The sequence below is a fragment of the Ctenopharyngodon idella genome, chromosome 14, assembly GCF_019924925.1.
Source record: "Ctenopharyngodon idella isolate HZGC_01 chromosome 14, HZGC01, whole genome shotgun sequence".
In the NCBI taxonomy this organism is placed as follows: Eukaryota; Metazoa; Chordata; class Actinopteri; order Cypriniformes; family Xenocyprididae; genus Ctenopharyngodon; species Ctenopharyngodon idella.
In genome coordinates, this window is record NC_067233.1 from 23,371,194 (window position 1) to 23,397,570 (window position 26,377).

The following is a 26,377-nucleotide window of genomic DNA, read 5'->3' on the forward strand; positions in this document are numbered from 1 at the left end:
TGTCAAGTCAAGTCAAGTCACCTTTATTTATATAGCGCTTTTTACAATGTAGATTGTGTCAAAGCAGCTTTACATTGATAACTGGTACATTATTTGGCTGCACAGCAGCTCTTAAAGAATAGTGTCAATGCAGGCAGATCAAAAGCACTGTTGAATATCAAAATGTCAAGTCAAGTGTCCCCAACTAAGCAAGCCAGAGGCGACAGCGGCAAGGAACCCAAACTCCATCAGGTGACATCAGGTGGCAGACAAGTGGCAAATTGGTGTTAAAATGGAGAAAAAAACCTTGGGAGAAACCAGGCTTAGTCGGGGTGCCAGTTCTCCTCTGGCCAACAGTGCTTTGTTACAATTCAGGTTGCTATCATAAGTCCAATAGGATCGCAACATTAAAAGTATTTATTTCAGTTCCATCCAATTGAGGATCGTATTCATCACGCCGGTATGGACGGTTGTTGAGGAACTGTGTCGTGGCTGTCGTGTCGATGAGGCCTTCACAGGGGATGATCTAGTTGACTCAATCTCTGCTGATACTTCAGGGCTGCGTTGTGGTCGTGTCAAGGTGCAGGTCCTTGGTCTCACCTGGATACGGCCCAGATCCGGTTGACTACGGTGAACCTCGGGATAAACAGAAAGACTAATATTAGCGTAGATGCCATTCTTCTTCTGATGTAACGAGTACATCAGGTGTTATAGGAAGTGTTCCCGGTTCCGGCTGACCTAATTTATGCAGCCTAATAATCCTTTAACGGATTTGGAAATATAAATTGGTAATGTGTTATGTGTATGCCAGGTTAAAGAGATGCGTTTTTAGTCTAGATTTAAACTGACAGAGTGTGTCTGCTTCCCGAACAATGCTAGGAAGATTGTTCCAGAGTTTAGGTGCCAAATAGGAGAAGGATCTACCACCTGCAGTTGATTTTGATATTCTAGGTATTATCAGCTGGCCTGAATTCTGAGATCGCAATAGACGTGAAGGACTATAATGAATTAGGAGCTCGCTCAGGTACTGGGGAGCTAAACCATTTAGTGCTTTGTAAGTAATTAGCAAGATTTTAAAATCTATACGATGTTTAACAGGAAGCCAATGCAGTGTTGACAGAACTGGGCTAATATGGTCATACTTCCTGGTTCTAGTAAGAACTCTAGCTGCTGCATTTTGTACGAGCTGTAGTTTATTTATCAGGCGAGCAGAACAACCACCCAGTAGAGCGTTACAGTAATCTAGCCTTGAGGTCATGAACGCATGAACTAACTGTTCTGCATTTTTCATTGAGAGCATATGTCGTAGTTTAGATATATTTTTAAGATGGAAGAATGCGGTTTTACAGATGCTAGTAACATGGCCTTCAAATGAAAGATTGGTATCAAAGAGCACACCTAGGTTCCTAACTGACGACGAAGACTTAACAGAGCAGCCATCAAGTGTTAGACAATATTCTAGGTTATTACGTGAAGAAGTTTTTGGTCCAAAAATTAGAATCTCTGTTTTTTCTGAATTTAGTAGTAGGAAATTACTGGTCATCCAAATTTTTATATCAGCTATGCACTCCGTTAATTTTGTGAATTGGTAAGTTTCGTCAGGGCGCGAAGAAATATAGAGCTGAGTATCATCAGCGTAACAGTGAAAACTAACGCCATGCTTCCTAATGATATCTCCCAAGGGTAGCATGTACAGAGTGAACAGTAACGGTCCTAGTACTGAGCCTTGTGGTACTCCATATTGAACTTGTGATCGATATGACATGTCTTCGTTTACTACTACAAACTGATAACGGTCAGATAAGTATGATTTGAACCATGACAATGCAATTCCACTAATGCCAACATAATTTTCGAGTCTATTTAAAAGAATATTGTGATCAATAGTGTCAAATGCTGCACTAAGATCCAGTAACACTAATAGAGAGATACAACCACGATCTGATGATAAGAGCAAATCATTAGTAACTCTAATGAGAGCAGTCTCAGTACTATGGTACGGTCTAAATCCTGACTGGAAATCCTCACAGATACCATTTCTTTCTAAAAAGGAACATAGCTGTGATGATACTGCCTTTTCTAGTATTTTTGACAGAAAAGTGAGATTTGAGATCGGCCTGTAATTGACTAATTCTCTAGGATCAAGTTGTGGTTTTTTAATAAGTGGTTTAATAATAGCCAGCTTAAAAGTTTTTGGTACGTATCCTAATGATAAAGATGAATTGACGATATTGAGAAGAGGGTCTATGACCTCTGGAAGCATTTCTTTCAATAGCTTAGTCGGTATAGGGTCTAACATACATGTTGTTGATTTTGATGATTTAACAAGTTTAGACAATTCTTCCTCTCCTAAAGCAGTAAATGAATTGAATTTTTCCTCAGGGACACTACAATGCACTATCTGACACGATACTGTAGTAGACGGTTGCATGGTTATTATTTTTTCTCTAATATTATCAATCTTGCAAGTAAAGAAGTTCATAAAGTCATTACTGCTGTGCTCTTTGGAAACATCAGAAGTTGAAGCTTTATTTCTTGTTAATTTAGCCACTGTATCAAATAAATACCTAGGGTTGTGTTTATTTTCTTCTAAGAGTTTTGAAAAATAGGCAGATCTAGCAGATTTTAAGGCCTTTCTGTACTCAATCATTCTCTCTCTCCACGAAATACGAAATACTTCTAGTTTTGATTTCTTCCAGCTGCGCTCCATTTTTCTGGCTGCTAACTTTAGGGCCCGAGTGTGGTCATTGTACCATGGCATTGGATTAATTTCCTTAATCTTTTTTAAACGCAAAGGAGCAACTGAGTCTAATGTGCTGGAAAAGACAGAGGCAATAGTTTCTGTTGCAACATCGAGGTCTTCTAAGCTGTCTGGTATGCTAAGGCGATGAAAATGATCAGGAAGATTATTTATAAAGCAATCTTTAGTGGTAGAAGTGATGGTTCTACCATATTTATGGCATGGAGGCAGTTTAGCCGCCTTGACTAAATGTAGTATACACGAGACTAGATAATGATCTGAGATGTCGTCACTCTGCTGCAGAATTTCAACAGCATCAATATCGATTCCATGTGACAATATTAGATCTAAAGTATGATTATGACAATGAGTGGGTCCTGACACATGTTGTCTAACACCAATAGAGTTTAGAATATCTGCAAATGCCAATCCTAATGCGTCTTTTTTATTATCTACATGAATATTAAAATCACCAACAACAAGGACTTTACCTACAGCTAGTACTAACTCTGATAGAAAGTCAGCAAATTCTTTGATAAAGTCTGTATTGTGTCCTGGTGGCCTGTATACAGTAGCCAGCACAAATGTCAACTTACATAATGTTACGTAAAGTACCATAGTTTCGAAGGAATTATATTTGAAAGACTTCTGACTAATACTGTAAATATTACTATAGATTACAGCAACACCTCCCCCTTTGCCTTTCTGACGGGCATTGTGTCGATAATCATAACCTTGAGGGCTAGACTCATTTAAAGTAATGTAATCGTCCGGTTTTAGCCAAGTTTCTGTCAAACACAGCACATCTAGATTATTATCTTTGATAATATCATTAACAATAAGTGATTTTGAAGAAAGGGATCTAATATTTAACAACCCGAGTTTTATCATTTGTTTAGCATTATTATCTCTATTTTTTATTTGTTGAACATCAATTAAATTTTTACCATTAAATGGGTTTGGAAGTTTTTTGTTTTTACTAATTCGGGGTACAGACACAGTCTCTATTTGAAAATATCTAGGTGTAAGAGTTTCTATGTGTTGAGAGTTATCTGAATTTTCTGACTTCTGTAACGTGAGGCAGCTAGCAGACGGTCGGTTTAGCCAGTTTGTCTGCTGCTTTCTGACCTGGGCCCCAGTTTGTCATGTTTCAGTTCTAAGACTATGTGCCATATTACTAGAGAGAAGAGCAGCACCATCCCGGGAGGGATGAATACCATCTCTTTTTAACAGGTCAGGTCTGCCCCAAAAACTTTTCCAATTATCTATGAAACCTATATTATTTTGCGGACACCACTTAGACAGCCAGCCATTGAGTGATGATAATCTGCTAACTATCTCATCACTCCGACGAACAGGAAGGGGGCCAGAGCAAATTACTTCTCCTGACATTGTACTTGCGAGTTCACACACCTCTTTAATGTTAATTTTAGTGATCTCCGACTGGCGAAGTCGAACATCATTAGTGCCGACGTGAATAATAATCTTAGAGTATTTACGATTAGCATTAGCCAGCACTTTTAAATTTGCTTTGATGTCAGGTGCTCTGGCTCCCGGCAAACATGTGACTATGGTGGCTGGTGTCTCTATTTTCACGTTCCGTGTAATAGAATCGCCAATAACTAGGGCACTTTCAACAGGATTCTCAGTGGGTGTATCACTGAGTGGGGAGAACCTGTTTGATGTTCTTATTGGAACGGAAGAGTGGTGTTTTTCGCGGCTAGGCCGCCTCACCGTTACCCAAGTGCCCTGCTGCACGGGCTCTACAGCCGGAACCAAACAATGTACAGAGTTCACTAAGCTAGTCGCATCCAAAACAGTATCTGAAGCCCTTGCATTCTTACTATCCTCGATTAAAGTTTGGATGCGTGTCTCTAATTCTGAGATTCTCTCTGTCAGCCTGACTATTTCCCTACATTTATGACATGTAAATCCCTCATCACTGACAGAGAGAGCTATGGTAAACATGTGGCAAATGGAACAGGTAGCAATGCTGGGAGAGGATGACATGACTCACCGTGTTTGTAGACTGATCCGACTTACCACAGCTGTTTGAAGAACGCGTTGAAAAAGGAGCGCGCGAGCGACTGTTAACAAGTTGACAAGCTAGCGCTGCAAATGCAAATGCGTTGTAACAGCGATTTAGATTCAAATATTACAAGCTAGCGACGTCAGATTAGTGTGGTAGGCAATATTACATATACGGTAATAAAAAAATAAGCAACAATGAATAAAAGTAAGAGATTCAAAACAAAGCTATACGGAGTTACAGACGCAAACCAATCTGAGCAGCGAGGCAGCCCAATCTGAGCAGCGAGGCAGGATGCCCAGAAAGATACTAAAGACACATTTAAAACAGTCCATGTGAGTACAGTGGTTCAACCTTAATGTTATGAAGCGATGAGAATACTTTTTGTGCACCAAAAAAACAACAAAATAACGACTTTTCAACAATATCTAGTGATGGGCGGTTTCCAAACACCGCTTCATGAAGCTTTACAAATCTTTGCTTCGAATCAGTGGTTCAGAGCACCAAAGTAACGTGATTTCAGTAAACGAGGCTTCGTTACATCATAAGTGTTTCGAAATTTCAATAGTTCACATGACTTTGGCAGTTTGATATGCGATCTGAACCACTGATTCGAAACAAAAGTGAGGCCTCTATTGCTGGCAATAGAGGCCTCACTGAGCCATCGGATTTTATCAAAAATATCTTAGTTTGTGTTCCGAAGATGAACGAAGGTCTTAAAGGTGTGGAACGACATGAGGGTGAGTAATAAATGACAGAATTTTCATTTTTGGGTGAACTAACCCTTTAAATTTTTGAAATGCTTCCAATGCTCATTTTCCACAGCATATATACAAGATACCAGCTGCGCTTTCTCGCTCTCTCATCTCTCCGACAGTGAGTCGACACACAAACCCGCCTCCCCTCATTCACTCGTTTTGCTCCAGATGAATGTTGTTGCTGTTACAGGGCTTGAATTTCATTGTGGGATTGTGCATATTGTGCATAATTTTACTCATTCCTGCAGAAAACACCCAAAGTGTGTGCACATAAAGCGCCTCACGGCACTAAATTGAGTTCTTTTTCGCTGCTTATTGTGCTTCAACAGTCAAATACACACAAAATAATGTCAAAATGCCGGTCTTGGCGAGCATTCACGTAAACACAGTCAGTTATGTTTTAAGTGAAAGTAAACGGTTGAGAAACCAAACGCATGTGTAACAGTATAATGGATCAGTGCATCAGGTCTTAAAGTGACAGCAGCCTAATATACCTGCTGCTAAATCGTGAGATAAAATTAAATATATCTATAAGGCCTGTTTTCCTGTTTTCCCCATGTTATTGATGTCAAAATTGTGGCCAGTGAAAATGCTGAGTGGCTAGTAACTTTGGAAAACCACTAGCCACAGTGGCTGGTTAGCAAAAAAGTTAATGTCAAGCCCTGGTGTTCAGTATGGACGGCCCTTTCAGTCACACTTTCTTTCCTGCTTTTGCTTCTAGAATCACATTGTAACATTGGAACTTTTGGAATTCTGAACTTCAATATTTGAAACATTTAAACTCTCTTCCGAAACCTGCCGTCTACACAGGCAGCATTCTAACTGAAATAGAAGCTCATAAGAGACTGATTGATTCCAATAGATTATTTCATTAAGCAGATGTCAGTATTGATAAGTGTTACAACTTGGATGCTTATTCTTGTCACGATGCGTTCTGCGATTGCCTTTTCCATTAAGGATATATGCATCTTTAAGATGGCCTTCATGTCTGGAGCTCAACTACCGGTTACTTAAAATGCTGTGTAGGTAGGCAGATGACTTGGTTTGGGAACAGAGCTTTAGACATTCATTAGTCGGGGACGAAAGCCATCTGCACACAAAGGTCAGAGAATGGTGACGAGGAGATGAGACGGAGAATCTCCATCAGGGTAACGCTCTGTCCATCAGCGTAAAGAGGGATATTGACTCCGTCAGACACTATGAAGTGGATTTATTGACTGGTTAGACGCGAGGTCTTGTGGGTCTCCTTGGGTTTTAAATTGTCCTCAAGTTTTCAGGATGTCAGATGAGCTTTTGGTTCAGCCTTGGCTTTGCAAAGTTCATCACGCTGTAACAATTATTTCAAAGTATAATCCGTTCAGTAAGAGCAAATCCTTTATCCTGCATCATAAAGTTGTTTTTGGAAGCTGGAATGTATTCATATGTCCAGTCAAGTGTTTGGCTCTCCATGACAGCAGCGATGCTGGTGGAATTTTCCATAAAAGGTCTCAATGGTTTTCTACAGCCACCAGAAACACTTCTTTCGCAGTTTCTTGACGCGGCTCTTGGTTGGTGGGCGTATGTGGGCGGGTTTTGGGATGGGGGCGGGAACATCGTACTCCGCTTCATCCAAGGCTTCCAGAATGGTTTGAAATCGTCCCTCTTGCACACGGAAGTCGTGCTCCACACTAAAAAGACGGATAATATGATTAAATAAAATATTTAAAATTAAAAATTATTAATTCTGCAATGAGAGATGCACCCATTACATCCACCTTTATCTTTATTGATTACTGGGATTTTAAATGGGATATTCAAAGAAAAATTTGGAAAATGTGTGTATTTCAACAGCAAAGTTTTTACGTTTCAACAAAAGATCAAAAATACTTTTTTTTTTTTTTTTTTTTTTTTCTTTGGAAAAACATGCACTGATGAATAATTCAGAAAAAGACCAGAAACCTTTGATGAATATATATATATAATGTTAAATGAATATAATTTTAATGTTTTCATTCCTTCTGGTCTTATTGTGAATGATTCATCTGTGCATGTTATTCTAATTGAAATAATATTTGTCTTGTTTTGTTTTTTTTTTTTCTTCCAAATGTAATTTGTTTGTAAGTTTGTTTGTAAGCACCGAAACAACTTTTGGTTGATGTAATCAAGGCTGTGTGGACTGAAAAAAATAATATATTTCTCACAATCCAATCATATCACATCACGTTATTTCCCACTCAGAAATCTATCAGAATTAAACAAGTTGTTTTTAAGATTATAATAATGTATGTTTGTTGCAAAGATATAGGATACATTAAAATTGGGCAAAAAGATAGACATTTTGATGTAATTACAACAGAAATTGATACATGTTGTTTTTTTTTTTTTTTTTTTTTGTGAATGAAGAGTGTTATTGATGAAAGAGAGAGTAAAACAGAAACACTTTTCATCATCTGTAATGACACATTGTTTGTCATGACATAGAAATGAACATTAAGACAATATGACATGTCAAAATAACAAACAAAACTAAAGACAAACCTACAGAGAAACATTCTTCAATCTCTCTCTCTTTCCTTCTGCTCAGTCCGTCATTCATCTCACTTTCTTAGAAGTTTCACAGTACAGCAGACGGGTTCAGGAAGTAAAAAATCATTTTCATTCTCATTCATTTTTTTTTTCCATAGATAGATTTTTAATGATAATGTATAAACCTTTCAGGAAACACTGACTGTGAGCTCTGAACTTAAGTCACTGCAGCTGCAGTTTTCTTTGAAATCATGTTTAATAGCCAAATCCAGATCCACCAATCAAAGAAGTCGCTGTTACCATGAAAATAAGGACTACTTATACACTACCATTCCACTTTTTAAAAAAGAAGTCTCTTCTGCTCACCAAATGTGCATTTATTTGATCAAAAATACAGTAAAAACAGTAATATTGTGAAATATTATTACAATTTAAAATAACTGTTTATGTGAATATATTTTAAAATGTAATTTATATCCAGTGATCAAAGCTGATTTTTCAGCATCATTACTCCAGTCTTCAGTGTCACATGATCCTTCAGAAATCATTCTAATATGATGATTTGATGCTCAAGAAACATTTATGATTATTATCAGTGTTGAAAACAGTTGTGCTGCTTCAGATTTCTGTGGAAACTGTGATACTTTTTCAGGATTCTTTGATGAATAGAAAGTTCAAAAGAACACAATTAGTTGAAATAGACTCTTTTTTTTTTTTTTATCTATTTGCTGACTTTAAACTTTAATTTGGCCTTAAATGGTAGTGAATATTTGTACATACCTAAATAATTTGCATTAAACTTCACATACATTGTTTTTAAATTTATAATCACTTATAATTAAGTCAATATTGTGTCGTAGTTTTTGATGGGATTGTGTCATTTGCAGTGCTTCTTGTACTGTTGTTATCTTTGCAATTTTCAAATACTTTTTTTGTTTTTAAAATGAAAGTTTGTAATATTTTGCTTCATCTCAGAGCTGGTCGGTTCGGGTCAAGGATTAAAACTCTTTATGATGAGTTTTTTAAAATCCCAAAGTGGAAATGAATAAAACAAATACTTTTGGAGCCAAGGCTGCTGACACTATTATCACAACAGCGTCATACACACAGCGATTTTGACCATTTCATCTGCCTGCAATCTAACATCAAGAGGAGGGTGTGTGTGTGTGTGTGTGTGTGTGTCTGTGTGTGTGTGTGTGTTAGGGGTTATGCCCTCTATTTACAGTATAGCCACAGTCCTGCCTGCAATTTCCCGGCAACTAAGTGAGTCGAGAGAAAGAGAGAAAAGAAAGGATGTGATGAGCAAAAAACGAGAGGTAAAAGGATGAGAGAATAATACAGACCGATAGAGAATGTATTGAAGGTTAACAAACCCCATAATAAGGGAAAGAGATAAATGAAGCATGTTCAACAACAGCTTGTTATAGAGCCTAGTGAACACTGTATGGAAAATACACCCGTCCCGCATCGATTGTGCTATTGCATTTCTTTTCTAAATCATTGTATTATTTGCACACCGAATTGCTTTTGTCCTTCTTTCCCTTTTTGCCTTTATTGCATCTGTTTAAGCATCTCTAGCTGCATTTTGTACTGCAGAGATTGTGTGCGATGAATGTTGATGCTCAGCTGATTTTAAAGAGGAACTATTCTGCTTTTTTACATGTTCATCTTTCTTTAGTGTGTAATGTTGCTGTTTGAGCATGAAAAAGTCCCTCCAGCAGGAGTTCTTCTCTATATCAGTGTCAGTGTTTCTGAACTCCCTGAAATGCCTTCATTGTAGTCTTGAGTTTTCTTCCGGGAACGAACATGTCACAGTATTCCTCATTTATGTAATTCCCGCCCAAGGCATATGCTAAATAAAGGTGTGGGGCCTGGTTGAGTGAGCGGGACATTTCCCAAACACACTCGAAGTGCTTGACCAATCGCAACACAATGGTCCAACCGACCAATCAGAGCACATTGTGCTTTTCAGAAGGAGGAGCTTCATAGACACAGGAACTAAGCAGAGCGTTACTGACAGACTGGAAGAGAGGAGCTGCAACAATGGAGAATATGAGGAAAATAATATGTTTTTTGAACATTCAAGCGTGAAAACCTATTCTAGTAGAGCCCAAAAACAATATCAAGACTTTGAAAAAGGACATAATAGGTCCCCTATAAACATGATGCTCAGAAGCAAAGCATCTGGGATGCAGCATTTCACACGCAGAGCTAAAGCCTAAATCTCAAACTTTCCTTTTGCCGTCATGCAGGCGCTTCTGTTTTCTTCAGGAAATGCAAATCTAGTTATTTCTGTATTGCATTTGAAACTCGACAGTTTTTGCCGGCTGTAAATCTGTTTTTCAGTGTTGCTGTCATTTCAGAGGGCGTCATTTGTCACTAGAAATTGCTAGGTGATGTCTCTCATTTGCATATCCAGATGACACATTTACATGTATATGATTGTTGCACCGTGCAAATTCATCTTCACTGAGGGTTTTTTTTTTTTTTTTTTTTTCTCAGTGCAATTGATTATGCTTTTTTTGTCATCAGTAGTGTTTGCATTACTATTGTTGTTGCTCAGACTTTGTGGTTTAAAGAGACCTTTAACCCTAAATTTTAGACTTTGTCGCATAACGTTTGTGCTTAAGACATGAATGATTCATAAAGAAGATCATAGACTCTTTTGACTCGGGCTAGTAACCACTGAGCAACCACCTGAGGTTTGCATGGGGAAAAGAAATGTTTGACTTCAGAGGAGTGCACATTTCTGTATTTTAAGGAGCACTATAACCAAGCCCATCTCAACTTTCCTGTGTCCCTAGAGAACGAAGGCACCAAGACAGAGAGAAAAAGGAAGAAAGAGAGAGATAAAGAATTATGAAAGCAGAATTTGTGATGAACGGATCTTTTGAGGGAAGAGCGTTCACTCAGTCAGAAAGCTCAAAGCTGGAGTCTGCACTTTCAGATGGGGAAAAATCTTAATCATCAATATTATCTTCCAGAAATCATGAGTCAAAGGATATCTAGCACTATAAATCACACAGCTTGCATGAGTGCAAAGCCAACCCAGAGGAAATGTTTTTTTTGCTCAGATGTTACTTTTTTGTTGCGGATTTTTAAAGACCTTAAAATCCAGAGTTTTTTTTCAGTCCATTTCTATTAGCTTTGAGCTCACCTATATGCTAGTGTACTTCTAAAAGGTGACAAAAGTATACACGTTCAAAATTTCTCTTCTGGGAAAATGAGCACTGAAGACTAGAAGAAACAAATCTTTACCATTGTTGTCAGACTTTAGTGCTAATTTGAATGTTATTTACGCATAATCTCAACTATATCAGACCGATATAGTTATCAGACCGATAGCAGCTGTACCTCTGTGCTTTTTACCAATGGACAAGATGGCCAATGAGTGAACTGATTTGCCTTAAATATATTATTTCATGTTATTGTACAGTGATTTTGTTGTAAATTTGTCAGTTTTGTGTCTGACATCTTTGCTGCAAAACTAGTTTCTCTTGGTGGGATAATAATTACATTCATTTATTGAATGAATGAATCAATGCATGAATGAATGAATGAATGAGTGAATGAATACATGCATAATTAAATGAATGTATAAATTCATAAATTAATGAATGAATGCACGAATGAATACATGCATGAATGAATGAGTGAATGAATGCATGAATGAGTGAATGAATGCATGAAAAAATACATGCATGAATTAATGAATAAATGCATAAAAGAATGAATGAATGAATGGATGAACGAATGAATGAACGGATAAACAAATGAACGAACGAATGAATGAATGAATGAATGAATGAATGAATGCATGAACAAATACATGCATAAATGAATAAATGCATGAATGAATGAAAGAATGAATGAATGGATGAACGAACTAATGAATGAATGAATGAATGTATGCATGAACGAATACATGCTTGAATGAATAAATGAACGAATGAATAAATGGATGAACAAATGAATGAATGAATGAAAAAATGAATGAATGAATGCATGAATGAATTAATTAACGAATGAATGGATGAACAAATGAATGAATGAATGCATGCATAAATGAATGCATGAATAAATTTATGCATGAACGAATTCAATCCTAAAATTAATGAATAAATGAATGGATGAACGAATGAACGAATGAATGAATGAATGAATGCATGGACACATGAATTAATGAATGTATGTGTGAACAAATCAAGGAATGCTTGAATAAATGAATGAATGCATGAACACATGAATAAATGAACGCATGAATGAACAAATTAAAGAACCTTTGTCAAGTCTACAGTCTCTACTTTCACATGAGGAGCACTACAGGGCGCTCCAAATCAGTCACTTTAGTTAGTATGCTGTCTATGTAGACAAAGAAGCTCAATAGCAATTGGAACAGAACCTGTGTGTGTGTGTGTGTGTGTGTGTGTATGTGTGTTCATGGCTTTTCTCTTGCTGTATTGTCATGAGATTAAACTTCAATAGGAAATCCATCTCTCTTAATTGATTCCCGAGGCTTTACCTCAGTGTGAGTGCTGGAAACATGCATTAGTGTGCGATTAGCTCTTCATAGTACGGGAATAATGATCCTGTTTGTCCCAACAGGAAAAAAGAGGAAGGGAGATAAAAGAGCAGAGGGAATTTCATACACGTTTACTAGCTGTTCCTGTTTGTGTTTGTGAGACAGGAGAGATATCTCCAGGTTCAGAGTTTTCTCTGGCTTTATGATACGTGTGTGTGTGTGTGTGTTTCTATCCCTCAAGGCTTCATTACGGTTTGAGCTCTCTGTCTCTCGATTATAACAAACATACAAACCAGCTGACTCTAACAAATACATCACACACCTACAGAAATACACACACACACACACACACACACACACACACACACACACATCTATTTAACTGCTTATTTAAAGATTTTTACTTTTTTTTTTGAAGACAGTGCACCCCTAACTATGATAAATAGTAATAATAATGCTTGATTTAGCAAGCAACACTAATTAGGACTAATACAATCTGTTTCTTCATAGAGTAGATGCTCATGTGTTTCTGGTGGCCGTCGGATGTTTTGATCTGCTGTAGGATATTGATGCAACTCTTAAATCATCCTCATGGTCTCCTGGTGCATTTCTGTCTGTTTCTGCCCCCCAGAAGAGACATAACTCAGATGTGGCTCTGTGCACGATTTATAATACTTTAAATGGGTCATAGGAAATAGGATTTTTTTTTTTTTTGCTCTAAAGAGTTTTAACCCTGTAAAACCTACTTTATCATATTTAATAAGCCAATTTCTAAGGCATCTAAATTATTGACATCTGCTACGATGCCTTCTGTCGTCTGCTTGATAGTTTATGCTTTTCTATCAAGTAAAAGGCCTTTTAGTATAATTGTACAAACGTCCTCCTTCAGCTCGTGGTTCACGTGTCTCTGATGGAGCAATTTCTGGGCTAATTTTTAAAATTTTGATCTACAGTGTGTACATATGCATCAGATGAATGTTGCGTTGCATCTCTGTAGTGTTGCATTTTCAACATGACTTTTCAAGTTAAAAATAGACCATGTTCTGCTCTATTCAGGTCTGATTGGTCTGTCCTGTGTGACACCAGCTAATGCTGTCCGTGCAGTGTTGAGCGCTGTTGCTGAAAGTCTGAGAATAAAGTGTTGACATGAGCTTTGGTCAGCCTCTAACCAACTTAATAGCAAAATTAAATCACAAAATTAAAAAAGAGGCTCCATTTTGACATGTTTGCATGTGGTTGATAATGGGCTTTGATTAGTGTGAAATGCTTTGATGTTAAAAAAAAGGCATGCAATGAATGTGTTTTCATGTTTGAACATTATGTCACTTCCTATTGTGTAATGCGAAATGTAGCCATTCACAACAGAGGTCATTTTCATATAGCACAGTAGCAAAATCAGCCTGTTTAATTGTAAAGGTCGAACAGGAAGGAAAATAGCCATAAAAAGCTAAATTACGACGTGATAGACATACGTGCACTGCTGGTAATGTTTACCTGTATATAATGCAGGCTGTTTTCTGGCAGGTTGAGCAGTTGTTGATGTCCTGACCTGTTCTGTACGAACAACGCCTGAAAAAACAAGAAAGTCTGAAGACCCGCACATACACACACAGACGCTTTGAGCATGTGATTCACACTCACTGAACATTCAATTAGTGGTCTGTGCTTTCCCATCCTGCTTCCACCCACAATGATTTTCATCCTACACATGTCTGCATTTTCAAGGCAGAGCATTTTATATATATATATATATATATATATATGTATATATATACACATACACATGCACGCATGCACACATGCATATATATATACACATACATTATGATAATAATTAATATTTTTGTGGAAACTTTTATACACTACCATTCAAAACATTAGGGTAAAAAGATAAAAAAAAAAAAGAAATTAACTTTTTTTCTAGCAAGGATGCATTTAATTGATCAAAAGTGGCAGTAAATACACTTATAATGATTATAATGATAAGATTTCTGTTTCAAATGCTGTTCCTTTGAACTTTCTCTTGTTTACCAAAGAAATTCAAGATATTTAACAAAAATATTAACCAGCAAAACCTGTATTCAGTCTGATAATATTAGAGCATCAGTAGTATTTGTTTTAAAAATTGAAAAATGTAATTAACATATAATTTAATACATTTTTTAAATAGATTAAAATTGAAAACAGTTATTTTAAATTGTAATAATACTTCTATACTAATAATACTAATAATAAATGCAGCCTTGGTGAGCAAATATTAAAAAATCATAATTTTTTCAAACTTTTGGCCTGTATATAAAATATGGTTTCCGAGCCTGCATACTCGTGTAGAGTTTTTCTACAACTCAGAAATTTACTCCTGCGTCACAACAAATAAAATCAAGGCCAGCAGGAATCCCACAGGCATTCAGACCTCTATTGAATGTCCTTGAATATGTAATGAATATGAACACTTTAAAACATACAACACAGTCACTTTCCTGATCAATTCTGGCAGATCTGAGCTTTCAGTCAGAGCAGAGTTCTGACGAAACTGTGTGTATGTGGATGGAGGATAAAAAAGAGAGGGAAACTTTTAAGAGATTAAGAGAAAAAGTGTAAGTGCGTTAGGAGGTGCAGCGGTGAAGATGAGACAAGAAAATAAGACATCAAATATGAGAGAAAGAGAGTAGAGAGAGCGGTAGGGGGTCGATGTTCCATTGATGATCGAGATTCCTGAGGTGTTGCCTCAGGATACATCAGTTACCAGGGGAATTATGGGATGATGGATGTGTGGAATCACAAATCAAACACGCTTTCATGAACTCCCGAGCCTTAATCTCTTGCTCTCGCTCACCCTTCGCTCATTGCCTTGTTCCTCTCCAGATCCTGGATGACATTGAGAAGAACTTTGATCTTTTCCTGATTATACAGCAGGTTTTCCTCTACATTCTGCAGCAGTCCGTGTAGAACACCAGGTGCCCCGTTGCATTGTGGGATCTCATCTGTTGGTGGTGGGTGGGTGTCTTTAGAGTCCGTTTCTGTCTCAGTTTTAGGTTCTGAGGGAGGGGGCGGGGTTTGCGGTTTAGGTTCCGCCCTTGAGCCAATCAGAAGCTCTGGAGGTGCTGGTTTAGATTTTACCTGCAACTGAGAGCCTTTCTTGGGTGGAAGAGTGGGCGTGGCTTGTGACTCACAACCAACCGGTTTAGATGTGGCGGATACGGATGTGTGCGTTTGCGTGGTCGCACACTTGTCCTTAGTCTTTTGCGATGCGCATTGTGCGGTTGGTTCTGTTTTGGTTGTGTGTGTGACTCGTGTTTGTGTGTGTTGCGTTTTGTGCGTCGTCGAGTCATTTTTAGGTTTTTCAGACTGCGTCGATGACTCTGTTTTTGCGAGTGCGTCCTTTTTGTTGGATTGCGAGGGGGTGGAGCATGTTGTCGTATTTTGTGTGTGCATTACGTTATTGGGAATTTGGGCGTACGTTGGTTGTGCCACCGTGGAGTTTTGTTTCTGCAGCCGAGGTGAACAGCATTTCCTCGGCGGCATCGGAAGCGTCATGCTCGCTTGAACCTGACTGGCGGCTCGTTTGCGACAAGCGGGCGCCATGCAGGGCGGGGCTTGAGACTGTCTCCGCCCACAGCTGGCGCACAGTTTGGGCGATGATGTTATCATCCGGCATGGCCGAGGGGGCGTGGTGTACGAGCCGACACTTCCGCAGTGCAAGGACGGCCTGGACGCTTCCCCTTTCAGTGATTGACCCCGTCTACAATCACGTGTTATTGTTTGACTCTGCCGTCTCGCTTCTTCAGACTCCGCCCCCTCGCTACAAACTCCGCCCACCACCTCGGGTGCAACAACACTTCCGTTAACATACCGAGGGGTTCGTTTTAAACTCCCTCTCAGTCCTGATTGGTTCGGATTGACTTTGCCGGTGTTGATTTGACAGTACACCTCGCTCTCCTGGGACGCCCGGTCCGGTCCGTTCCTGGAAGCCGCATTGACCACATGCCTGCCGTTGACCTCACAACGCCTCATCCGGTCCAGCGACATGGTTTCTGCGGTCGGTCCATTGGCCGTACTGACCGCTTGCGTCCTCCTCTTTAATGACGGAAGCGAGCGGAGGCCCGGCGATGTTTGGACACCAACGCTGCACAGAGGACCCCATTTCTGAGACAGCATGGCCCGCCCACCAGCAAGAGGCACCTCCAGCGCCGGCACAGCATTGGACGCATCAGCCGCCCGTCGGCCCATGACCTCTGCTGATTGGCTCAGCCCCCTGAGGAGGAGCTGGAGGGGGTGTGGCCTTCGTTTCTAAGCATACTATCTAAAGCAAAGGTAATTATTCCACGGTGTATTTCGGGAAATAATATTCCACAGTGTTCGCATTGGTCAGAAATCCATTTTCAGATCAGATCTGGGTCACCATTGGCTTGCTGTGAATCCAGTGTCACTTTGCTTCTTTTTGTCTTGTTTACCTGTCTGAGAAAGAAGAAATATGTGTGTAAAAGACATTAGAATGATTGTGCATGTGCTCAAGCTACACTTTGGAGCTGCAGTAACAAAAAGAAGCTAATTACTTTGAAACTATTTAAGAGGGTGTTTTCAGATTATACAATTTTTTTATTCTGTGTAATATTTATCTCTCACAAAAACAATGAGGATCTCAGTTAGTTTGGCAATGTTAAAGGTGCAATCAGTAATTATTTGACTCTATTGCACACAAAATAAATCATGGTTAAGGCTAACTGTGAATATTTTTTTTTTTTTTTCAATTGCATCAGTAATTGGAAAATTGAGTTTTTGTGTGGTGCTGCATCCATACAGTTTCAGTGCATGTCCACGTCATATCAGCTAGTGCAACATTAGCAAAATATTACTGAGTGCATCTTTTTACAGTACTTTACAGTATTTTGTAATGAAAAGTAACACAAAATGAATCAGTGAATTGATTTTGGAGTCAGTTCATTTAAATCAACCATCCAAATGAACCAATTCACTAGCTTTGCAATGCAAGGTCTGTCAGGACGAAACCTGCAAAATTAAAAACAAAATAAAGAAATGAAGAAATGCAGATAATAAATAAATTATCCATATAGTTCATGAATTTATACATTTCATAAAATTACATATTTTTTTATTTACTAATGTATTCATTAAATTAATGATTTATTGCATTTATTTATTTTAGTGCTGTCAAACGATTAAACACGATTAATCGCATCCAAAATAAAAGTTTTTACACACATGCATGTATATATTTAACAAACATATATATTATACAAAATATTTATTTTTATATATAATATAATTTATATTTAAATATAAATATATAAATATACATGTAAATATTTCTTAAATTATTACATGTATGTGTGTTTATTTATATATACATAATAAATATACACACTGCACGCACGTATATTACGTAAACACAAACTTTTATTTTGGATGCGATTAATCGTGATTAATCGTTTATGAAAATATATTTGTATTTATGCTGTCCTCCCATAGATTATTGCCTGAGTTCGCCTGACTGTAAAGCTGTGTGTGCAACACAATATGTGACAAAAAACACTTAGATTGTTACGATACTTGAAAAGCTGATCTCTTTTGCAAACCCCTAAACTTCTGAAAAGTTAGAAGCATCACAACTTTTAGTTAGTTTCTCCCCAACACTGTGCAAATTTGTGTCTGTAATCAAGAATGCTAGTCAAGTGGAGAAACCAGAGAGACGCTTTTAAAGTTCACGTCCGTCTTATGCTCAGAGACGCCAATAACCCCAACACGACTATTACGAATATTAATGAGGGTTAACAAAATCCCCCATATGTCACATCCAGCTGATTAAAGTCTCTCTCTGTCTCACTGCTTCTCTTCCTGAAGGGCCCATTATTATCACTTTATTCCTCTGTAATCTCCTCCTCCTCTTAAGTGCGTCCCTGCTTCCGCGAACATTAAGATGGGAGTGTTCGCCCTCCTTTCTTTTGCTCTTTGATAAGCTCTCTGTGTGTCTTGTAGTTCATATCTTGTTTTCTGTTAAGCTTCTTTTCTTTTATGAGACCGACTCAAAGCTGTGCGTCTCATCTGACCCGAACACTCTGTGTGTGTGTGTGTGTGTGTGTGTGTGTGTGTGTGTGTGTGTGTGTGTGTGTGTGTTACTGACATTTTCCACAAATAGGGAACAAAATAAGGCTTAAAACACTTTTATTTCTTCATGTTCAGCAAATGGTCAGTGAAAGGAAGTTCTTAGCCTTCAATGTCAGTCATTCACCTTTTGGAGGTTTTATTATCAGAAGGTTTTTTATTTTCTATTTATTTTCTATACGTTTGACATTTGTCCAACCCTGTTAGCAAACTTTAGGACATGATTTGTGTGATTTCTTTATCACTAAAAATATTTTAAAAATCATTTAAATAATTTTTTTTAATCATTAAAAACCATCAAAATAAGAAAAAATGAATACAATTCAGAATATTGTGGTTTATTGATTTTACAAAAACTGTGATAACAGGGTTGGTTGAGCTTGAAAGCCGTCAACACTGTCATTTGTGCTAAAACTGAGAAAAAAGCAAGAATTAAATAATACACTTTACATGAAGAAAATGTCCTGTTTTGTTCTACAACATAAATTACACAAATTCAGACCTCAAATGTAAATTTAAACTGCTGTGCTTTCAAAAATAAGTTTACCACATCAGAACTAAGGCCATAAGGATGTGTATTTATGTGCATGATTAATCAGACAACTACTGAAATTATATGTAATTTATGTTTTAGAAGAAATGTGGAAGTCTCTTGAAATAATGTTAACCACAGACCTTTTTTGACTTATTTAAAAGTTACTCATAAAACCTAAACCGCTTATGAAAACCCATTAGAAATAGATTAGTTAGAGGAGGGACAGGCCAAAATACTCCTTAATATACACACATTTGATGCATTTAAAATGACCTAGTTTTCATGCTGTGTTAATTTTTATGATAGATAATAGTTTATAGATCAAAGAGCATAGGATTTGTCCCTTAATCATAGTGGAAAGTTTTTTCTGTGTGTGTGTGTGTGCGCTTGTTTAGCTATCCTTGTGAGGGCCAAAAGTCCTCTCATATATAGTAAAATATCATGACAACTGACTAGTGTGAACATTTTGCCGGCTTATAAATGGGCCAAATCATGTTTAAATCTAGTGTTTTGCACATGTTTCTGTGAAGATTTGTTTAGGGTTTTGGATAGGAGATAGAAAATAGTATTAACCTGATAGAATAACAAAGGAATTCTATGAGATGAGCTCACTAATATAGACAAATGTGTGTATGTGTGTGTGTGATGTTGGTTGAAAATGCTAATGACCCCCATTAGCCTCTAACAGATTAACATTATCATACAACACTACTCGCTTATTTCATGCACATACAACAGGCCTAATGAGGAACAAGTTGTCTGTGTGTGTGTCTGTGTCTGTCTGTGTGTGTGTGTGTGTGTGTGTGTGTGTCTGTGTGTGTCTGTGTGTGTCTGTGTGTGTGTGTGTGTTTGTGTGTCTGTGTGTGTCTGTGTGTGTGTCTGTGTGTGTGTTCAATTAGGAAAGTCTGGAATATTTAACGGAATATTTGCAGTTCTTACAAACGCCCAGCATTTACGTTCATTAGGCATCCGAAGCCAAATCTCCTCCTCTCGTCTTTCATGTCTGCTGTCTCTGAATCCTCCGGAGAGGGAATGTGGGTTTCAGGACGGCTGTTTGCTCTGTGATGTGTTTAGAAGAACTTAGATTCATTAATCTGGTGGATCTGACACATGTTGACCTTGAAATGGATCCGCTTAAAGTACTGTGGTAATACAATGCTGTGCTTTTGCATTTATTAACAAAAAAAATACTGAAGAGTTCTGTATACTATATTGTATACCATGAGTTGGACATAACAAAATAAATGCTTAAAAATCCAACAGTGATTTTTGTCTAAAATGTACATATTCTTTAAATTTTTTAACAAAAGGAAATAAGTATTTGACTAATAAATTATATTTTTACAATATACTTAAAAGTTTGTTAATTTTCAATTAGAATATTGGAGAATTGAGATATTGTACTGATCAGTTTCAAGAACTACAATTATTACTTATTACTTCATATCAATATTATTCATCTTTAACAACAACTTAAGAAATTGAGTATGTTAGACACAAAATAGAAGGAATTCTCATTTTGCCAGCAAGAAATATTGAAACAAAGTTCTATTTTGTGTGTTTTTTTTTTGTTCAGTGTTCTCTGATGACGAGGGCGGGGCAACCTGTCACTCACATGAGATCCACCAGTAGCAAACCACAACCATCCAAACATCCAATCAGTTCCCCATGGACAAAATCAAGTCCCGCCCTACATTTGTTCTTGTTCCAGAAGCCGTTTCACTCGGATATACGACACAATAGGGAAGAAACGACTACCTCAACTTCAGTTTCATACTGACTTTAAAATTTACTCAGTGTTTTTAAGCGTAAAAATGTTTTATCAAAAAAATTAATAGTGTGTGGTTTAGAGTGTAAATGTGTTTGAGTGTGTATTATCTGATACATTACTATATTATTGCAACAGTGCTTTTCTGTAAGGGCGCCTTGTCTTTACGAACACACACACACACACACACACACACACACACACACACACACACACACACACACACACACACTAACTCTCTCTCTCTCTCTCTCTCTCTCTCTCCAGTATTGTATTCTTGAGGTCTCTTGTTGATCTTCGTTACGGTTCATCAGCACACACTTAGATGTTCCACTTTCATCCCTCCATTCTCGTGCAGACACACACACACACACACACACACACACACACTAAGAGTCTCTGTTGATCTCTTCATCAGCTCCGGTCGAGCCCTGTACTCCTCCTCTCTCTTCTCTTTCACACTCCGTTACTCCTGACTTTGATTTTGTCTTTCTGAGCCTCTCTTGTGTCATCATTCACACACACACGCACACACACTTTATCTAATAGACTCTGGCATCTCTGTGTGCGGTGATCGATATTCAGGAGCCGCAGATGCAGTGTCCCGTCACCACCGTTCTGAAAACACACTCACACACACGGGCCCAAAATTATGCTTTTGCCAAACCTGCCACTGGAGCGAAGAATGAAAGTTTACCGCCCATAAATATTTGCAACCAGACATTATACCTTATTTTGCATTATGTATTTTGCATTAGGAAGTTGAATTGGAATGACAGGAAGAGAAATTGAATTTCGGAACTGAATTCAACACAGTTGATGCATTGAGTGTTTTTAAACTATCTACCGTTCCATCCATCCATCCATCCATCCATCCATCGTCTGTCTTATTCAAAACTTTCAAACAAGTCTTTTCTAGATAAAATTACAGTCCTATAGATTTCTTTACATTTTAATTCATTTTTAATTCTGCTTCTGATTCAAATTTAAATTGCAATTGTGTGTTCTGTTTGCGACCACAATTCCAGTTCAATTCAAATTTGTTGAATTGGATTTAAAGTCAAGTCAAGTCATCTTCATTTATGTAGCGCTTTTTACAATACAGATTGTTTCAAAGCAGCTTCACAGTGATAATAGGAAAATTAATGGACAGAGATTTAAAATGCGTTATCAATTCAGTTCTGAATGATGCACACCATTAGATCTTTTAAGTCATAAATAATGCATGAAAATGTATGCACTTAAAATTTGCATTTACTGTAATATCAATTCAAATGTCAAGTTAATAATATAATATAGTCATGAAGGTGTTGAGCTGTAACTATTTGCATGATGCTCTTTTACATTGCTTCACTAAATGGTCAAAAGCCGAATTTTTATTAGCAATTGGCTTGCAGGTGTTGATTTTGGACCCTGTGAGCATAGAAATGAACCAAAACAACAAACAAGCCAGGATGAGCATAAAGAGTGTGTCAAAATAGTTCTTGTGTGTCCGTTTGAATGAAAGATATGCAGTAGTTTGCTAAAAGTCTGTGCTCATTCTGTGCCGTGACTCCCAGTCGTCTGTTCATTATCTGGAGCCTTTAACTGCTTTCAGTGGGATCTAATGAGATTTGAAGGAATCTGCCTCTTTTTCCAATACTCCAATAACAACAATTACATCAAATATGGTCTTTTTAACTTCTTTTTGTGATGATTTCATTGGTTTGGCTGGAGGTTCAGACTTTGCAGTGGTATGATGTAATTCCAAGCTTCAGTTATTAGAAGCATAAAACTGCTCTGGGAGATTTTACAAAGCGAGACACACGCGTGTGTGTTTAAGGCTGTGATATACAATATTAACCAGTCAAAGTGTACAGCACCTCTGAGACGCACTGAGAGAGGAAAACGCCAGGAGTTATATTACACACATAACTCACACACACACACACACACACACTACTCACATGGTAACCTAATGGAAAAACATTGGAAATATTACTGCATACACACAGGTGTGCATATAGTGTGTGTGTGTGTGTGTGTGTGTGTGTGTGTGTGTGTGTGTGTGTGTGTGTGTGTGTGTGTATCAAATGGCTTTCACTGTGATGTTTCTCAATGCACACTGACATGCTAAGCACTCACTAACTAAAAATACCCCAAAGTACTAAACCATAACAGTGTTTTTTCTTAAATATGGTATCAAGGTAATACCACAGTATTCTTCACAGGACCCTGTAGTACTCTTTTGTTGTAGCTCCCTGTTATATATTTAAAAGAACCACAGTATGATAACTGGAATGAAAGTTGTGGTAGTTGCCAGCATTTTTCTGTGTGGTTGCTAAGGTGTTCTTAGTGGTTTTTAGCATGTTGCAATGCGATTTCTAGGGTGTTCTGGGCGGTTCGCAGGGAGTTGCTAGGGCATTGTTAGAGGTTTGCTTTGTTGTTATTGGTGGATACCAGGTTGTTGCTGTGGTGTTCCGGGTGGCTGCTTGGGAGTTGCTAGGGCGTTGGGATTTCTAGGTTTTTCTGGATGGTTTCTAGGAGGTTCTGGGTGGTTTCCAGGGAGTTGCTAGGCTGTTGTTTAAAGGGTTGCTTGGTTGTTCTGGGTGGTGGCCTGGGTGTTGCTAGGGTGTTCTGGGTGGTTGCCAGGGAATTGCTACGACGTTGTTACGAGGTTGCTTTCTGGGTGTTTTGGGTTGTTTGTAGAGAGTTGATAGGGCATTGTTAGAGGGTTGCTTGGTTGTTCTGGGTGGTGGCCAGGGTGTTTACTAGGGTGTTCTGGGTGGTTGGCAGGGAGTTGCTAGGCTGTTGTTTAAAGGGTTGCTTGGTTTTTCTGGGTGGTGGCCTGGGTGTTGCTAGGGTGTTCTAGGTGATTGCTAGGGAGTTGCTACGACATTGTTAGGAGGTTGCTTTCTGGGTGGTTGCCATGATGTTTTGGGTGGGTGATAGGGCATTGTTAGAGGGTTCGTTGGTTGTTCTGGGTGTTAGGTGTTTACTAGGATGTTCTGGGTGGTTGCCAGGGAGTTGCTATGACATTGTTAGGAGGTTTCTAGGTTTTTCTTGGTGTTGTTAGTGTTTTCTGGGTTGTTTCTTTCCAGGGAGTTGCTAGTGAATTGTTAGGGTGTTGCTAGGTTGTTCTGAGTAGTTGACAGGGTGTTTAGGATGGTTGCCAGGGTGTTGCTAGGGGATTTCTAGGTTGTTTTGGGTAGTTACCAGGGTGTTTAGTGTGGTTGGAGCACAAACGTTGCGGGATGACACACAGACTAAACTTTAATACTGACTTCTAGAGGTTTGTTTAAATAGTAGTAGTTATACTTAACTTATCAAACAGCACTAGTAAACCAACAAGAACACACGAAGATGCACGCCAATGCCCACTGGTAAACGTGTGTTTATTTTACACAAGTCATGTGACGGAGCGAATGTGTTTACCAATCAGACGCGTGTGTGTTTGCGTCTGCGAGAGTATCAGGGTAGCTTAAAAGATTTATCAGCTTAAAAAGAAAACAGCTTTTAAAAAAAACTGTGTGCGTGTGAGAGAGAGAGTGTGCATTTGTCTGCAGAAGGACACAAACATCCCAAGAGACGTGCTGATGTTTGCGTCTTCACCTCTTTTGGATGATGACGTATGTTTTGTCAAGGGTCTGTTAGATGTTTTTGAAAGAAGTCTCTTATGCTCATCAAGGCTGCATTTATTGGATCAGAAATACAGTAAAAACAGTAAAATTGTGAAATATTATTACTATTTAAACTAGCTATTTTCTATGTGAAAATATGTTAAAATGTAATTTATTCCTGTGATCAAAGCTGAATTTTCAGCATCATTACTCCAGTCTTCAATATCACATGATCCTTCAGAAATCATTCTAATATGATGATTTGATACTCAAGAAACATTTATGATTATTATCAATGTTGAAAACAGTTGTGATGCTTCATATTTATGTGGAAACCAAGATCTTTTTTCAGAATTCTTTGATGGTTCAAAAACAGATTATATTATTGCATTTATTTCAAAATAGAAACATATTATGTTTTTTATAACTCTTTTATGAACACCTTTACTGTCACTTTTGATCAATTGAATGCATCCTTGCTGAATAAAAGTATTAATTTCTTTAAAAAAAAAAAAAAAATCTTACAGACCACAAACTTTTGATTACGTATATTTTTCATACTGCCGGTCCTGTGCATTTATTTATTAATTACAAATTCTCTCAAGTCTTATAAATATTTTATAATCTGAATTGGATTGGGATTGCTGTGCATTACAGTAATAAGAGTTTGAGGGAAATATAATAGAACCGAGTATTTAATTGTCATGAAAATGTCACAATTAAAAAAAAAAAAAAAAACTCTTAATGGTTTTTAAAATGGGCTTCATTTTCTTCATGTCAGGCATTCTTATTCCTTCCTTCTCATTCTGAGGTGAAATATGAGCTGGACATCTTCCTGACAGCTGTCTGGAGATTCACCTCGTTCAGAGGGTCAGCTCCGTCTCTCTTAACTACCTGTCTGTCTTTCTGCTCATTTGTCTCTTCTTCTCTTTCTTTCGCTGTCACCGTCTGTTTGTTTCCTTGTCTTTCATCCTTCCCTCTCTCTAGTGTTCATCTCTTTCTTTCTTTCTTTCTTTTAACATGTTTAAGTGTGTGTGTGTGTGTGTTTGTCTCACTGTTTCTGAATGTTTAGATTTCTTCAGCATGACATCGATTTGACACAGACTTGTTCTGAATCACACACCTGACACACGCTAATTTGGGAACTAATTTGTCCCCAGACGTGAGATAAATATGACATATCTTCTCTTTGGGAATATTCTGGGACGTCCTCAAACCATGTAAATGTTATTTAAATTAACGCAATGGTAAATAAACAAGTTAAAGAAATAGTTCACCCTTATTTTTGCACAACCTCATGTCATTCCAAACCTGTATTACGACTTTCTTCTGTGAAACATGAAAGAGGATATTTAGATACATGTCTCTGTGTTTTATTTATTTTTTGTCCATACATTAAAAGTCAGTGGGGTCCAATATTGTTTGACTCCCGACATTCTTCAAAAAAATCTTCTTTTGTGTTTCACAGAAGAAACAAATTCACACAGGTTTAGAACCACATGCATACATAATGAACAAGTCCATGCATTTGCGTTTAGACAAAACACACACTGTAAAATGATTTTTCAGAGTTGTAAAAAACAGATTATTGGAGTGTGTTTTACAAGAAAATACTATTCCAGTCTTTCTACTTCAAAATGTCATGTTTAATTAAATGTCTCCCTGTTTCTTTGTAATTATTTGTGACAATTAAATTACAAGTAAATTCTACACCAATTTTTTTTAGTGTAAATGTGCACAAAAACACACAAGCACATGCGCACATCACATTTAAAAGCATTGCATATACACACATGTATGCACACTCATTTAAATACAC

The 26,377-nt window shown here is 37.7% G+C and overlaps 2 protein-coding genes across 4 annotated transcripts in view; one reads left to right on the forward strand and one right to left on the reverse strand.

The window, feature by feature from the left end:
- LOC127525738 (dedicator of cytokinesis protein 2) overlaps positions 1-26,377 on the forward strand; it is a 119,718-nt gene that overhangs the window by 53,335 nt on the left and 40,006 nt on the right. The gene's annotated exons all lie outside the window — the stretch shown is intronic.
- Positions 8-26,377, reverse strand: part of LOC127525739 (protein INSYN2B) — a 27,983-nt gene continuing 1,613 nt past the window's right edge. Inside the window, exons 2-4 of the mRNA XM_051918535.1 lie at positions 15,370-16,991; positions 14,028-14,102; positions 8-7,173 (exon numbers count right to left, since the gene is read on the reverse strand). Of these exons, the coding sequence (XP_051774495.1) occupies positions 7,005-7,173; positions 14,028-14,102; positions 15,370-16,763 (1,638 nt within the window). The 5' untranslated portion in view covers positions 16,764-16,991 and the 3' untranslated portion in view covers positions 8-7,004. The remainder of the gene's footprint in view (positions 7,174-14,027; positions 14,103-15,369; positions 16,992-26,377) is intronic.